Source organism: Schistocerca cancellata, chromosome 9, assembly GCF_023864275.1.
Source record: "Schistocerca cancellata isolate TAMUIC-IGC-003103 chromosome 9, iqSchCanc2.1, whole genome shotgun sequence".
NCBI classification, from domain to species: Eukaryota; Metazoa; Arthropoda; class Insecta; order Orthoptera; family Acrididae; genus Schistocerca; species Schistocerca cancellata.
Window position 1 is genome coordinate 344428967 of NC_064634.1, and position 15931 is coordinate 344444897.

Below are 15931 nucleotides of genomic sequence, written 5' to 3' on the forward strand. Positions count from 1 at the left end.
CACTTGCTGGGCAGTGTGTCTAAGGTGTTCAGGCTGACCGGGTTGCCTCCAAACACGTCTCCGACGATTGTCTGAAGGAATATGCGACACTCATCGTTGAAGAGAAGTGATGCCATTCGGCATGTTGTTGGGCCCATCTGTACAACGCTGTGTCGTGGTTGTAAAGATGGACCTCGCCATGGACGTCTAGAGTGAAGTTACGCATCATGCAACCTATTGCGCACAGTTTGAATCGTAACACGACGTCCTATGGCTGCACGAAAAGCATTATTCAACATGGTCATCCACTGCAGTAGTACCCATTGGGCGGCCTGAGCTAGGCATGTCATCTACAGTTCCTGTCTCTCTGTATCTCCTCCGTGTCCCATTGTTTTACTCCGAGATGGGTCGATGACCGTAGCAGTCTGGTCCCTTCAATCCCACAAGCCAACCAACCAACCAACCAACTCCGAGATGCCTGGACACTTCCCGTGTTGAGAGCCCTTCCTGGCACAAAGTGACAATGCGGACGCGATATAACTGCGGTATTGACCACCTAAGGCATGGCTGAACTACAGACAACACGAGCCGTGTACCTCTTTCCTGGTGGTATGACTGGAACTGATCGGCTGTCGGACCCCTCCGTGTAATAGGCGCAGCTCATGCATGGTCGTTTACATCTTTGGGCGGGTTTAGTGACATCTCTGAACAGTCAACGGGACTGTGATATAATATCCATAATCAGTGTCTATCTTCAGGAGTTTTGGGAACCGGGGTGATGCAAAACTTTTTTTGATGTGTGTAGAACGCCACCATTCGCAGCGGACGAGAACCGACTGGGTCAGATGTGGAGCTTTGTTGCACTGATGGGAATGGAAGCCCTCTCCTCAATTTGATTGTGGCGAAGAGCAAGAAACTTTTGTAGACTTTATTCTAACTGCACGCACATAGATGACAAGTGGGTGACGATCAGTAGACAGCCTTCAGAACACTTTCATTAACTATCACAATAAATCCGAGTTCTATATGAAACGCAAATACAACTTAGATGATCGTCGTTGATCAGATGGAAGTAACAGAACCAAAGTCCGTTATGATGGTCACGATGATCACACATAGCACATGAACACAGTCAAAGTCCGCTGTAGGCAGTGCTAGTCCTGTCGTGGAGTACCGTCCCTACTAACGGGAAGAGCGACGTCGATAGTGTGGTGCGGAACGGAGCTGAGAGGTTCGGTTCGGTTCGGTTCGGTTGACAGGAAGCTCCGTCAGATGTGCCGCGGCACGTGACCGGCGGGCGCTTGATGTTCACGAACGCAAGCTGTTTCCTTCGTTAGTAGCGCCGCCGTTGCTGCTGAGCGCGCTCCTTATGAACGGTGTGATACCCCTGGTGGCGCCTGCTGGCATTTAACATGCCAACAAATTATTTGTAATCGGTGCCGTGTCCACAACATAAGATGTTTTAATCGAGTGAGGGCGCCTCGGTCGGCTTATCGTCAGTTATTATCCTGTTTTATCATGAGGACACACTGAACCTCTTGATAGTATATGCATTACTGCCTTGAAATCATTCACAGTGCGAGGTACCTACCTATGGTAGATCGGGGATAATCACCGTTCAGGTCGTGTTGTCGGCGGGGCCGGGAGGTGCTTGCGCCTGATGTACTATACTAGGAGCCTTGTAGGCTCAACACAAACCGTTAGCGTCATTACCTTATTACTTTTACCACAAGTACACTTTCATTAGCAACTTTGAGCCAAGCACAAAATCAGTTACCTCTCTATTGTATATCGTAAACAGTTTAGCAGGCTGGACATGGAGGTCTTAGTCTTAGTTTCTAGCTTTAACGTACTCTAATCTCTTCTAGTTAAGTTAGTTTTTAGGATGGTTAAAGGCATGGTGAGCGACGGCCAGCGTCTTGAGGGTCATTCCAAGACCCGGGCAGCCGCCCACAACCAGGTGACGGGCAATATTATACCTTTCCCTTCTCTATTCAGTTCTCTCCCTTCCTTCATTCTAAATATTTAATTTCGTTTTGTTTATTAATATCTTACTTGATTTTGTGTTAGTTATAAGTTTTTCTAATGCTGCACAAAAAAAAGATATCAAGTGGATCTAAACAAATAGAGCCCGCCTGCACGTGGCGGGACACGGGCAACGGTGTGAGTGGGGACGGGAGCCGGGGTGGTGTTACTTTGTCACTCCGGACCCCGGACCCAGTCACAGCGGCTAAGTGGCAACATACGACCCACGATAAGAAATTAGACGGTGGGTCATAAAACATAAGCAGCTAGTGAAAAAAAAAGTGCGAGATGATTCCCTCAGTCAGTGTTGTTTGCCGCAACGTCACGGTATGTTTCCGATAACGGCCACGGGAGGCCCAATGCAGCAATATCGTCGTCGACTAGTACAGCACTAGCGAAGCGCGCGAACAGTCTTCGAAGGAGAAGCGCCTGCGGCCCAAGGGCAGGCTTCCCGCAGGGTGCGGACGTTGAGCCGCAAAGCCGAAGTGGTCGCGATGGCGAGATACTCAGGCAATACTAGCAAACTGTACAATATCGGTACGGACAGCCCTTGGGCTCGGAATCATTAGCATACTCAACAGAAAAATCGTATTAAAAGGAACCACTTGAATGCGAGGTCGTGAGTTCAGTCTTTAGTAAGGGTCATTTGAAAGTGTTGTGTCAACAATTATGACAAAAATAATATTCCCTGCTAATGACTCACCAAGTGCTTTAAAAGGAAGACGAAAATTGATTGCTCGGGTGGTGCAGGTATCAACCTTCAGTGGGATGTATGTATTACTCTTCACAAAATAGACATCGTCGATTTTCAATTAATGATCAAAACAAACCATGAACTTGCGCCATGAACACCGAATGAAAAGTGATGATCACAAAGATTATCATCATCGAGATCGAAAGGGAACTCCTAGGGAATATCCACTCTTAATGATTGCATATTAACAGTAGGCATAATTGTATGCGAAATCCGCGCGGGATTAGCCGAGCGGTCTGAGGCGATTCAGTCATGGACGGTGCGGCTGGTCCCGGCGTTGGTTTGAGTCCTCCTTCGGGCATGGGTGCGTGTGTTAGGATAATTTAGGTTAAGTAGTGCGTAAGCTTAGGGACTGATGACCTTAGCAGTTAAGTCCCATAAGATTTCACACACATTTTAACATTTTTTGTATGGGAAAGCGTTAATTTAGTGGATCTTCATACAACGCTCTTGGTACCTCTAATTTTCAGAGTTCTTTTCAAATGCATTTCCTTTTCAGACCCTGATTCGTCGGAGTTGAAAAAAAATTTCGTACCAAACGATGAAATAAGTTTGTTTATGTCATCTACAAATTTTCCTGCCGATTCCGCAGTCTGTTGTCCATCTTTGAATTCTGAAGCAATGTTTGAAGTTGTCCAACCATCCACTGCTTCCTCGAAATCACTGTAATCTATGTCGCTCACAATTTCATGCGGTCACCATGACGCACATCATGTAAATTGTATAAAACATAGATGAAACGAACAAGCACCTGTTCTTGTAACAAGTGCGCCTTGTCTTCGCTTGAATATCTGTAGTTTTTCTTAATCACTACATGGTAATATTGCTGTGGACTTATTAGAAATCTGTTCATAATTTTGTTTTGGTACGCTGTGGATGATCTTCCGTGCACACAATTATATTATGCACAAGAAGGCATAAGAAGTCACCCTCATTCTGCCAACGCCTTGTCGAAGAGTTGCGGAGGAGCAGACAGAGGTTCAGGCCACACTCTCGTCCATGGGGTGGGAAACTGCCCCTAAAGGCGGAAGAATCGACAATGATCAACGGCATGAGGATGCAGAAGGCAATGGAAACCACTCCATGTAATTGAAAAAGTGTCATGATGATCTCTCTATTGGCAAAAGATTCCGCAGTAGTCCCCCATACGCATCACCGGGAGGAAACTGCCAAATGGGAGGTGATCATGAGAAAAAGATTCATTAACCAACGAAAGGATTACGTTCTACTAGTCGGGGCATGGAATGTCAGAAACTAAAATGTGGTAGGGAAGCTAGGAAATCTGAAAAGGTAAATACAAAGGCTCAATCTAGATAGTAGGGGTCAGTCAAGTGAAATGGAAAGAAGACAAGGATTTCTGGTCGGATGAGTATAGGGCAAAACCAACAGCAGCAGAAAACGGTACAACGGGAGTAGGATTCGTTACGAATAGAAAGGTAGGGGAGAGAGTTTGTTACTGTGAACAGCGATAGGGTTCTTCTGATCAGAATCAACAACAAACCAAGCTGAAGATGAAGAGATCAGGAAAGTATATGAAGATGTTGGAAAGGTAATACAGTACGTAAAAGGATATGGAAATTTTACAGTCATGGGGGAACGGAATGCAATTGTAGGGGAAGGAGTAGAAGAAAGGGTTACAGGAGAATATGAGCTTGGGACAAGGAATGAGAGAGGAGAGAGATTAATTTAATTCTGTCATAAATATCAGGTAGCAATAGCCAACACTCTATTCAAGGATCACAAGAGGGCGAGGTATACCTGAAAAAGACCTGGTGATACGGGAAGATTTCAGTTAGATTAGATAGTGATCAGACAGACAGAGATTCCGAAATCAACTACTGGATTGTAAGGCATACCCAGCAGCAGATATAGACTCAAATCACAATGTAATAGTGACGAAGAGGAGACTGAAGTTTAAGAGATTAGCCAGGAAGAATCAACTCGCTAAGAGGTGGGATACAGAAGTACTAAGAAATGACGAGATACGGTTCAAGTTCTCCAAGGATATAGATAACGAATAGCTCAAGGGGCATACAGTTGAAGAGGAATTGACATCTCTAAAAAGGGCCATCACAGAAGTTGGGAAGGAAAACATAGGTACAAAGAAGATAGCTGCGAAGAAACCATGGGTTACAGAAGAAATACTTCAGTTGATCGATGAAAGGAGGAAGAACAAAAATGTTCCGTGAAACTCAGGAATACAGAAATACAGGTCGGTAAGAAATGAAATAAATAGGAAGTGCAGGAAAGCAAAGACGAAATGGCTCCATGAAAAATATGAAGAAATCGAAAAAGAAATGATTGTCGGAATGACTGACTCAGCATACAGGAAAGTCAAACGATCTTCGGTGAAATGAAAAGCAGGAGTGGTAAGAGTGCAATGGGAATTCCACCGATATATGCAGAGGAGAGAGCGCATAGGTGGAAACAGTACATTGAAGGCCTCTATGAGGGGGAAGTTTTGTCTGATGTGATAGATGAAGAAAGAGGAGTGGATTTAGAAGAGATACGGGATCCAGTATTAGAATCAGAATTTAATAGGACGTTGGAGGGCTTAAGATCAAATAAGGCAGAAGGGATAGGTAACATTACATCAGAATTTCTAAAATCATTGGGAGAAGTGGCAACAAAACGAATATTCACATTGGCGACATACCATCTGACTTTCCGAAAAATATCATCCATCCAAGACTGCAAGATCTGACAAGTGCGAGAATTATCGCGCAATCAGCTTGACAGCTCATGCATCCAATGGAAAATACAGTTGAGGATGTCTCTGACGATGATCAGCTTGGCTTCAGGAAAGGTAAACGCATCAGAGAAGTAATTTTGACGTTGCTGCTGATAATGGAAGCAAGACTAAAGAAAAATCAAGACACGTTCATGGAATTCGTCGACCTTGAAAAAGTGTTCGACAATGTAAAATGGTGCAAGATGTTCGAAATCCTTAGAAAAATAGGGGTAAGTTATAGGGATAGACGGGTAATGTACAATATGTATAAGAGCCAAGAAGTAATAGTAAGAGTGGACGACCAAGAGCGAAATGCTCGGATTAAAAAGGTGTAAGACAGGGATGTAGTCTTTCACCCCTACTGCTTAATCTGTACATGAAAGGAGCACTAATGGAAATAAAAGAAAGGTTCAGGAGTGGAATTAAAATACAAGGTGAAAGGATATCAATGATACGATTCGCCGATGACATTGCTATCCTGAGTGAAAACGATGAAGCATTACATGACCTACTGAGTAAAATGGACAGTCTAATGAGTACAGAATATTGATTAAAGTAAATCGAAGAAAGACGAAAGTAATGAGAAGTAGTATAAATGAGAATAGCGAGAAACTTAACATCAGAATTGATGGTCACGAAATAGATGAAGTTAAGGAATCCAGCTACCTAGACAGCAAAATAACCGATGACGGACGGAGTAAGGAGGACATCAGAAGCAGACTAGCATCGGCAAAAAGGGCATTCCTGAAGAAGTCTACTAGTATCTAACAAATGCCTTAATTTGAGAGAGAAACTTTTGAGAATGTACGTTTGGAGCACAGCATTGTATGGTAGTAAAACATGGTCTGTGGGAAAACCTGAACAGAAGAGAATCGAAGCATTTGAGATGTAGTGTTACAGACGGATGTTGAAAATTAGGTGGACTAATATGGTAAGGAATGAGGAGGTTCTGCGCAGAATCGGAGAGGAATATGTGGAAAACACTGACAAGGAGATAGGACATCTGTTAAGAGATCAGGAAATGACTTGCATGGTACTAGAAGGAACTGTAGAGGGCAAAAGCTGTAGAGGAAGACAGAGACTGGAATACAGCCAGCAAAAAATTGAAGACGTAGGTTGCAAGTGCTACTCTGACATGAAGAGGTTGGCACAGGAGAGGAATTCGTGGTGGATCACATTAAACCAGTCAGAAGAATGATGACTCAAAAAAAAAAAAATAAAAATAAAAAGAGAATCGGCGCCTTGTGCAACGATTGCCCTTTACTACATTTCACTGATGACGAGATTTGTGGCTCCCTGTCCGACAAGGATGATTAAGTACACCTGTTACAGTATAACCTTCACTTGTTAAGCACGTGTCGGCATCACTATACAACTCTCCATTTTCCGCACAGTCGAGCGTATCACACATTCCAGTGACCCATTTTGCAGACACGCTAATATCTTATCTACCACTTATTTCTCACTCTGCGAAATGTCAATTTTGGCAACTTGTTGTAGGTATAATGCAATGTTTGCTTTGTATATCTTTGTCATTGTTCTGCTTTGTATGAACACCACCAGCAATGTAGCACTGTTGTGAGTTACTCGTCGACTAAGCGGTTCAAGTAAACTCCGTAGCTTCATGCTGTGCTCACCACTGGATGTCTCGAGTCCCGCCTCCTCTTTCCGTTAGCAGCCAACATTGTGGTTACATGACAGACAATATATGGGGCGTCGAACATCTTGGGCCTTTTGCGACCTCGCACTCAAGGGGTTCCTATCCTACAGTGCAAAGTATGAATATTACACACTTCCTCTTGCTTAGGCAAATGGAGCATATCGTTTGAATCTTTTTTGCGTATGATGTGGTCTACAGTGGGTTCGATGCGACTTGTGGAAACGCCATTGATTCGCGGCCAGTTCCCCGAAAACCCCACAAAAAGGGTTTTCATTATATTTTCGCCATCATCAGTGGGTCAAATCCCAGCCGTGGATTCCAAGACGGCTATGCACAGAAAATGGCCGAAATTTTTACGATATATTCCCGATATCCCAATCTCGAACAACCTTGAAAATTTTTTTCAGATTTTATCGGTTTCCGAGATACAGAGAAAGATGCGCTAGTTATACAAGTGAGGAGCAGATGTAGCTTATAAAGTGACGTAGCAATGAAAAATATGCTGTAAAATGTGTTTGTTATCAGATGGGAACACGATGTTGTAGTACAGAAGCACATGTAACATTTGTTGCACCTCAAATCCGTTCTGAGGTGTAAAATTAGTTTTGCGTCAATTTCACGTAAGTAAATTATTTAAATTTTACTGACCAAGAAATTTCTTTTAATGTGAGTTACATGCCCTGCTGGAGCATAAAAAACAGAAGGGACCAGCAGAAAAATGCATCTATCGGGGCACAAGAAATTTGAATATGTTCCCGTTCATTTCAAAGATTCTGACAGAAAAGTGGGGTTGCAGCTGCATCATTCTACGTTCCTTAGCACCTTTAAAAATAGTCCTAAATATTTTCGCATGTGAACATATTCGCGCTTTCTTATACTGAGAGAGAATAAGACAGTGTAGTGACAAAGCGATGGTAAAGTAATAAAAACTGGAACATAGTAGACAGTGGCTGTGTTATACAAAGATTGAAGGGGACAGTGGCAGTGTGAGAGACAGAGAGAGACACAGAGACAGTGGAACATAATTGACTGCGACAAGACAGTGCTAGGAAAAGTGTGAAGGAGACAGTGTCTTGAGGGGTGGGGCTGGGGGAATAAATAGTAGTGGCAGTGTGTGAGAGCCAGTAATGACAATGACAGCGATAATGACTGTGAGAAGAGACAGCAGTATTAGGAAGGAAGTAATGAGATATTGGCAGTAAGGGCAACAGTGAGAGGAAACTGTAGTAGTACGACAGAACGAAGGGGACTCTGCCTGTCACACAAGAGGCAATGACCAAGAGACACAAAGAGAGAAAGACAATGAGTTGGGCTGAATGAGTGAGTAAGGGAGGGCAACTAGGAGGTGGATGGGTATGAGCGGCCTACAGCTATGGACTAGAGTGTGTGAGCTAGTTACAGTTATTTGATATAACGCGCCGAAAAATGTCTAAGTCGGAGCGGCGACTATGTAGAAAAGTACCTGGAAAGCGCAGCTAACTCTTGCAAATAAAATGTTTCTGGTTTTCACTGTGGTTTCCATTTAGCGACCGATCGGAACTTACTTTCTGGACAACCCTCGTATATGGATTTTTAAGGTAGCCGGCCAGCTGACCTTGGAGGTTCGTGGCCTACGCGACAGACATTGTGTTGAAACAACTTCCACTGATACCCATGACTAATGAAGTGCTTGTAGTGGTTACTGTACATGGCGGTATCTGACTTGGAGGCTCTTCTCAACTTTTCTACTGAATGTGTAACGCATTGAAATGAATTGTAATAAAATGATCAGTCTTGACAGCGAAATAAAATATCGGTTATTATTGGTGACTGGTTGCAATCTATACAGATCACTTTCAGACGATAAGGCATCTCCTTCAGTGATCCTTGGAGACTCTGGGCGGAACGGTCTGAAGATGCTCAATATAGATAGAAACCGATTACCATTAATGAAAACATATTTCATTTTGCTATCTAAAATAGTTCCTGTATTACAGTTAAATTTAGATTACTGTTATTTCAAATATTTTATCATTAAAACATAATTTCAGCCAACATGACACATAACTGTGGGTTCGTTGTGAGGACCCTTCAACTAGACTAGTCGGATCCAAGTACGAAGTCAGAGTGAAAGTGAAAATATTGCCGTCTCCCCTCGAATTCAGAAAGAACAGCACCAATCTGTTTATTTTTTTTTTTTTACACGAGTAGTTCAGTAGGACCTAATTAACGAGCAAATTTCCATGGTCATTGAACGTGTCAGTACGTGAAATAACAACATAAAAATAATAACAGATAAAAAATATTTATGTACCCAAAAGAAGACAAGCCATAAGTTTATAAGAACCCCATCTACCTTGAGCAGAAGTGCTCTGACTATAAATAACAACAATTAGAAGTTTAGTTTCAGTAAATTCAACTTCCCCTGCATAACAGTCAAATACCTGTTCAGTGCAGTGCCATGATACGTCTACGAACTCAAATGGAATGCTTTTTTACGTACATTGCCACTCCCCCACTCCGCAATGAACTCATTGAGAAAGTCAGCTAATCTGTATCCTGGTAAAGGAAGCCTCTGAATTGTCAAACTTTTTAAGTGGTGCTCCGATATACCAGCAATGTCAGAGTCAACATCTACAAGCAGTTCACTAACTTCATCTCTAATATCTCGTATATTTTGATGAAATATGCTAATTCGTTCACTACTTGGATACCCGGCCTCCTTTGAAAGCATTTCCTTTGCTAGAGGAATTTCCTTTAAGCAGGGAAAGTCCCTGCTTTTCAGTCTAGAAAAGGTGCAGCTCTAACACAGACTACTACAGGAATTTTCCCATGAGTGATCCCACCACCGCCCACTACACTGTCACCTATAAGCTTTGCCAGTCTCCCCTTTCCATACTTACTGAAGCGCAGCCCATGCCTAGTGAAACCCGATCTATTGATAGACTCAACCGGCACCACTGCAATGTGAGCCAAGCTCTCCGCCAGCGGCGCCTTCTCAAGACCCATGTTAACACTCCTAACAGCGGCATTAAAACGAGGCTGATCATGACGCTGAAACAGCTGCATGAAGTGCACATTAGTGCACCAGTTCGATTAGCTATCTTTACCAGGTACATTGCCACCTACATCATACTCCCCGTCCCTATCAAGACTAATCCCAGCTCCATCCACAATCACTACCTGATCCTCTTTCGGAAAATTCCTACTTAACTGCCGTGCGTTAACAGTCACCTGAGCCAACCCTGCACTAGGCTTCACAATGCTGGTGACCTGGTACTCACTCCCCAATACTTCCTGCAACTGCTGGCCCACACCTCTAACGTGCAAACTACCTAACAGGAGAACGTTCTTTTTGTTAGAATTTGCAACTGACTTAGGCTCCCTAACTGCTGAGGACTGCGACGTGTTTCCTACCAGTTATCATCCGCTTCACATACTCATGAAACACCATCCTGCTCAGATATGTGTGCGCTCGAGCTAGACCTCCAAATCACGAAATTCAGCTGCCATATTAGAAAAAATTAAATTCCAGAAATGTAATCTTGATTCATTGCATGCCTGTTTTTCATAAACAAGTTATTTCACGAAGCTAACTGGGCCAAAACTACCTGTTTTGTTCCAAAAAGAGTATAAATCGAACGACTGTGACCATTTACACTATTCAAATCAGATCTGAAATCTAAAGGAGGCAACTGTCGTTAACGTAATCACATCTTTGAACAGCAAAAGTGAGATATCTTTGTATATGCTCTCTGTCGTATTTGTAGAGAACCCGGCGAAAAGGAGTAAGTTCCAGGAGACATCACGCCCACACCAAGCACCACCGTCCCGACAGTGGACTCCAGTTGGCGAGGAAGAAAATCCCCGATTCTCTTCAGTAATGTTACTTCAGATATACCACATCCATCTGAATCTAATAATTGATTATGAAATCTCGTAGAACTATCAAATGCTAGACTGTTCATTGCTACGTTCCACCCGTTGTTCCAAATAGCAGTACTAAGTCATTTTTCTATGCATTCACGATCGGGTACTTCAGCGCGTCAGTCAACGTGCGATAGATATCAGCAATTCTTGTCGGGTGTCAAACCGTCTGTCACAGACAAGGTATAACATTCGTCTCCAGTGCCTGCCAATTAGCACCTTTTTGCAATTACGCTTCTGACACTGAACTAGAGGGCTACGAGTAGTACACCATTTCTTGCAAGCACGTTGGACTCCGTAGTTACACCAACAAATCAGGCATCTTTATTCATGGTGCGATCATGGTCACTGCTAAACACCTTGGCTCGTTTCTGCAATTCTGTGGCGCCTACACAGTGACCTAACACGCTGCGCTTCTTCCATACAACAGACACCGACGTACATTGCACAGTACTGCCACTAGGTCACGTGACCACTTTGTATCAGTTGTGCACCAGCTACAACGCTACAAGGCGACAACTGTGCCATTTCAAGCGAGTAACTGATATTTTTTCCTGTGAGCTTACCCTTGTAGCAATAAATTATTTTCTTAAATCTGATTTATTGCGTAAATGTAATTATCCATACCGCAATCCTAAAAAACTGACAACAGAGAAAATAAATTATTTTGGAATTGTATTATTTTAATCCACAGACGGAAATGTATTTATTTAATACGACCATTGGGAACTGCAATGCAATAATAATGACAGAATAATAGGTCATGCACCTGAATATGGACGTTTAAGGCTCAAAATGCATCGTGTGTTAAATAGAAGCCATGTTTGTGACTGTAGGGTCATGTCCTTCCCTTTATATTTAATGAATTTATATACGTGACGGCTTCTACAATAGCCACTAAGATTAAAGCAGCTAAGTTTCCGCGGTTTCCCTGAATCGATTTACGCGAATCTAGAACACGGCCGCTTTTCTCACCGTACCGCGCCATCGTCAGAATGTTTAACCCTAATTATCTTTCCTGCCTTCATCGACATGGAGGGATGGACAATGATTTTTTAACATCGAGTATCTTCTGCAGTTCTAAGCATCGTCGAGGCGTTACCCGTTTCGATACAAGGATAGACGTGACTGATCTTTTCTCCTGTTGGCTTATTTTGTTCATTGTACATGATTACATAAATGAGTTGATGAGTCGGCATTTGTTTCTTCCAGGTGGTGGTGACGTATTCCTCCACATACGTGCTGGTGGCCCTGAGCATAGACCGCTACGACGCCATCACGCACCCGATGAACTTCTCTGGCAGCTGTAAGTTGGTGTAAAGTTATAATGGTGAAGTACCGCCGGTAAAAATCGCTCATTTCTCTTATTTAACTAGCTATAAGTCTGTTGCCATATTTCATCCAGATGGAAATCATTATTGCACAGTGTTGTCTGACACATTTCTAAATGTTTATACACGAGCATTTGTTTGAACGTGGACGCTTAGAGGTAGCCCTTTTTCAAGAGAATATCCACGGGAATTCTGACTAACTTTTACATACGGTAAATTAGAAATTCTGTGCCAGAAAGGCTTCGAAACCGGCAAATATTGCATTTTCTCAGTAGATTAGTGGTAATACGCCTCACCTTCTCCATATTATAATATTGTTCGAAGCGTTCTATCTCGTACTAGTTTTCTTTTTAAAGACTATCAAAATGGAGGCTGTCTTCCTGATAATGATATTTAGAAACTGAAACTAGTCAGCTGAATCTGTAGCCCAAAGTCAAAGCTCCAAGAGAAGAGAGCTAGAAATGTTGCCCTGATGGAGAATCTGCTTTACTGCAGCAAAGTGTCTACGTGTTACTGTCCGCAGCTCGTGGTCGTGCGGTAGCGTTCTCGCTTCCCGCACCCGCGATCCCGGGTTCGATTCCGGCGGGGTCAGGGATTTTCTCTGCCTCGTGATGACTGGGTGTTGTGTGATGTCCTTAGGTTAGTTAGGTTTAAGTAGTTCTAAGTTCTAGGGGACTGATGACCATAGATGTTAAGTCCCATAGTGCTCAGAGCCATTTGTACCATTTTCTACGTGTTATTTATTTGTTCCTGACACATGGAAACAACGCACGAGAGTAAAAAGATATGACGGAAGAAAATCATAAATAGAACAAGCAGTGCTTGATGCTGTCGACCAAGTGAGTAACAAGTCTCTTCTACTTTTTTCCTAAATATTAATGCAAAAGTCGCAACGATATTCCGGGAATGCAACAAGTATCAAGCACGAAATTTCAGTCTTCAAAGACTGATATCGTCTCCCTACGAGTTGCGGAAAACCTGGTTAGCCAGGATAGTGACTACCAACTGGCTGCGTATGAACTGCTCTCGTTGAAGACGAACACCCAAAACGAGCAGCAACCCACCCACCGTAGATGGTTCTGCCCGTTCACATTGTGGTCAGTCTTGCTATTCCGAACTTGAGTCGTGCGTAAAAAGTAGCGGTTAGCCAAAATTGTGGAAATATCGCGAGAAGTGGATGCTTGAACATAAATGCAGACGCTAGCCAAGCCTGAAGGATGCGCTGTGCGATGTCCTCAATATGTGTCAGTCGTGGTCTGTGTAGTTGTGAGCGCATCATGGCGGAGCTAAGTGAATTCCAACGTGGGCAAATTGTTGTTTCTCAAATGGTGGGCGTTTCCGTAAGTAAGACAGCCGGAATGTTTGGTGCTTCAAGAGGCATCGAATCTAAAATTCATATCGCGTACGGTAAAAGGGGAAAAACATCAACCACTAAGTGACAACACGAACGGAGGTTTGTGTTCACACATCGTCACAGACGGTCATTGATCACCTCCATCTGTACAGCATAATTATTTTAACTACTGACGACGCCTTTGGCACGATTGTTTTATGTATCTCCACTGCAGAATGTGATTTTAGTGTATTTTGCTTCTGATAAATATGTATTTAGATATACCGAAACCGTGGTCAAGGATTTCAATAAATCTTTATCCTGCAACTGTTTGGCTTTTATCATTTACCGTGAAGATTTTTAACAGTTGCTGCTTCAGCCATGTTTAAAATTTTGCCACGGTACAGTGTTTGTTTCCCAATGGTGATGCTGTGTTCCAAAACAGGGTCCATGTTAACACAGCTCACATCGTCCAGGACGAGTTTAGTGAACATCAGGATGAATTGTCGCGCCTCTCCTGTCCACCTCAATCAACAGCTCTTATTATTATTGCACCTTTGTGGTCTGAAGGATGTGTGACTGCTACCCATCTCCGTCATCGTTACCGGAACTTCGAATGATTTTTTCAGGAAGAATAGTGTAAGACTCCCCTGAAAACCATGAAAGGTCTGTATTTATGGATTCCGTTTCGAATGAAAGGTGCTTTGAATGGGTTTCCTACACCGTATTAGGCATTGAAAAGTGTTATGTTTGTGTTGTGGCAAACCAATGGCAGTCTTCGACAACTTCGAGCATCGAGCTTTACAGTGACCGACGACCGGCTGCAATCCGGGAACATCATCAAGTATTATTAAAGAAGTCTGCCCCCGGTAGCTGAGTGGTCAGCGCGAAAAAATGTCAATCCTAAGTATCCCGGTTCGATTCCCGGCTGGGTCGGAGATTTTCTCCGCCCAGGGTCTGTTATGTTGTCCTAAGCATCATCATTTCACCCCCATCGACGCGCAGGTCGCCTAAGTGGCGTCAAATCGAAAGACTTGCAACCGGCGAACGGTCTACCCGACGGGAGGCCCTAGTCACACGACATTTACATTTTATTATCAAAGAAGTTAAAAAAAAAGTGTCGAATACTTTGACAGGTGGTAGTAGTCATCGAAGCAAGAAAAATGTCCAATTAACATGTGTACGGAAATGCATATTTTCTGCGATAAACTCCTATTTTCAGGAGGTGTTCAACGTGGCGTCCATTTATGACAATGCACCTCTCTGCCCTCCGGCGTGAAGAATGCGGCACCCTTTAAAGCACACCCGGTTGCTGTTGTGAGCGTGCTGGCATGCATTCAAGATGCGACCCTGTAGTGTCCGCACATCGTTGATTGGTGTGGCGTAGACCAACTCCTTCAAGTGTTATCATAACAAAAAGCCTATGGGGTTGAGGTCTGGGGAACGAGCAGGCCAAGGTGTACCCCCACCCCCCACCATTCCAGAGGTCCGGAAATGTCTGCGTGCGATGTTCGCGCACATAGTGACGAAACTGTGCTGGTGCGCCATCATGTGTGAACCACATTTGTGTCCGCTACTGCAGTGGTACAGCCTTCACCAAAGTAGGCAATACATTATGAGTAAGTCCAGATAATGTGGCCCAGTTAACCTATGTGGTAGCACATATGGCCCTAATAACCTATCGTCAAGTACGCCTGCCACATGTTGATTTGTTGTTGTTGTTGTGGTCTTCAGTCCTGAGACTGGTTTGATGCAGCTCTCCATGCTACTCTATCCTGTGCAAGCTTCTTCATCTCCCAGTACTTACTTCTGAATCTGTTTAGTGTATCCATCTCTTGGTCGCCCTCATTTTTACCCTCCACGCTGCCCTCCAATGCTAAATTTGTGATCCCTTGATGCCTCAGAACATGTCCTACCAACCGGTCCCTTCTTCTTGTCAAGTTGTGCCACAAACTCCTCTTCTCCCCAATTCTATTCAATACCTCCTCATTAGTAATGTGATCTACCCATCTAATCTTCAGCATTCTTCTGTAGCACCACAATTCGAAAGCTTCTATTCTTTTCTTGTCCAAACTATTTATCGTCCATGTTTCACTTCCATACATGGCTACACTCCATACAAATACTTTCAGAAACGACTTCCTGACACTTAAATCTATACTCGATGTTAACAAATTTCTCTTCTTCAGAAACGCTTTCCTTGCCATTGCCA

At 43.3% G+C, this 15931-nt stretch overlaps 1 protein-coding gene across 1 annotated transcript in view; it reads left to right on the top strand.

Moving 5' to 3' along the window:
• The window catches only part of LOC126101403 (cardioacceleratory peptide receptor-like), a gene marked incomplete at its 3' end in the record, with an annotated part of 348677 nt that overhangs the window by 259874 nt on the left and 72872 nt on the right, over positions 1–15931 (top strand). Inside the window, exon 3 of the mRNA XM_049912066.1 lies at positions 12268–12361. Within this exon, the coding sequence (XP_049768023.1) occupies positions 12268–12361 (94 nt within the window). The remainder of the gene's footprint in view (positions 1–12267; positions 12362–15931) is intronic.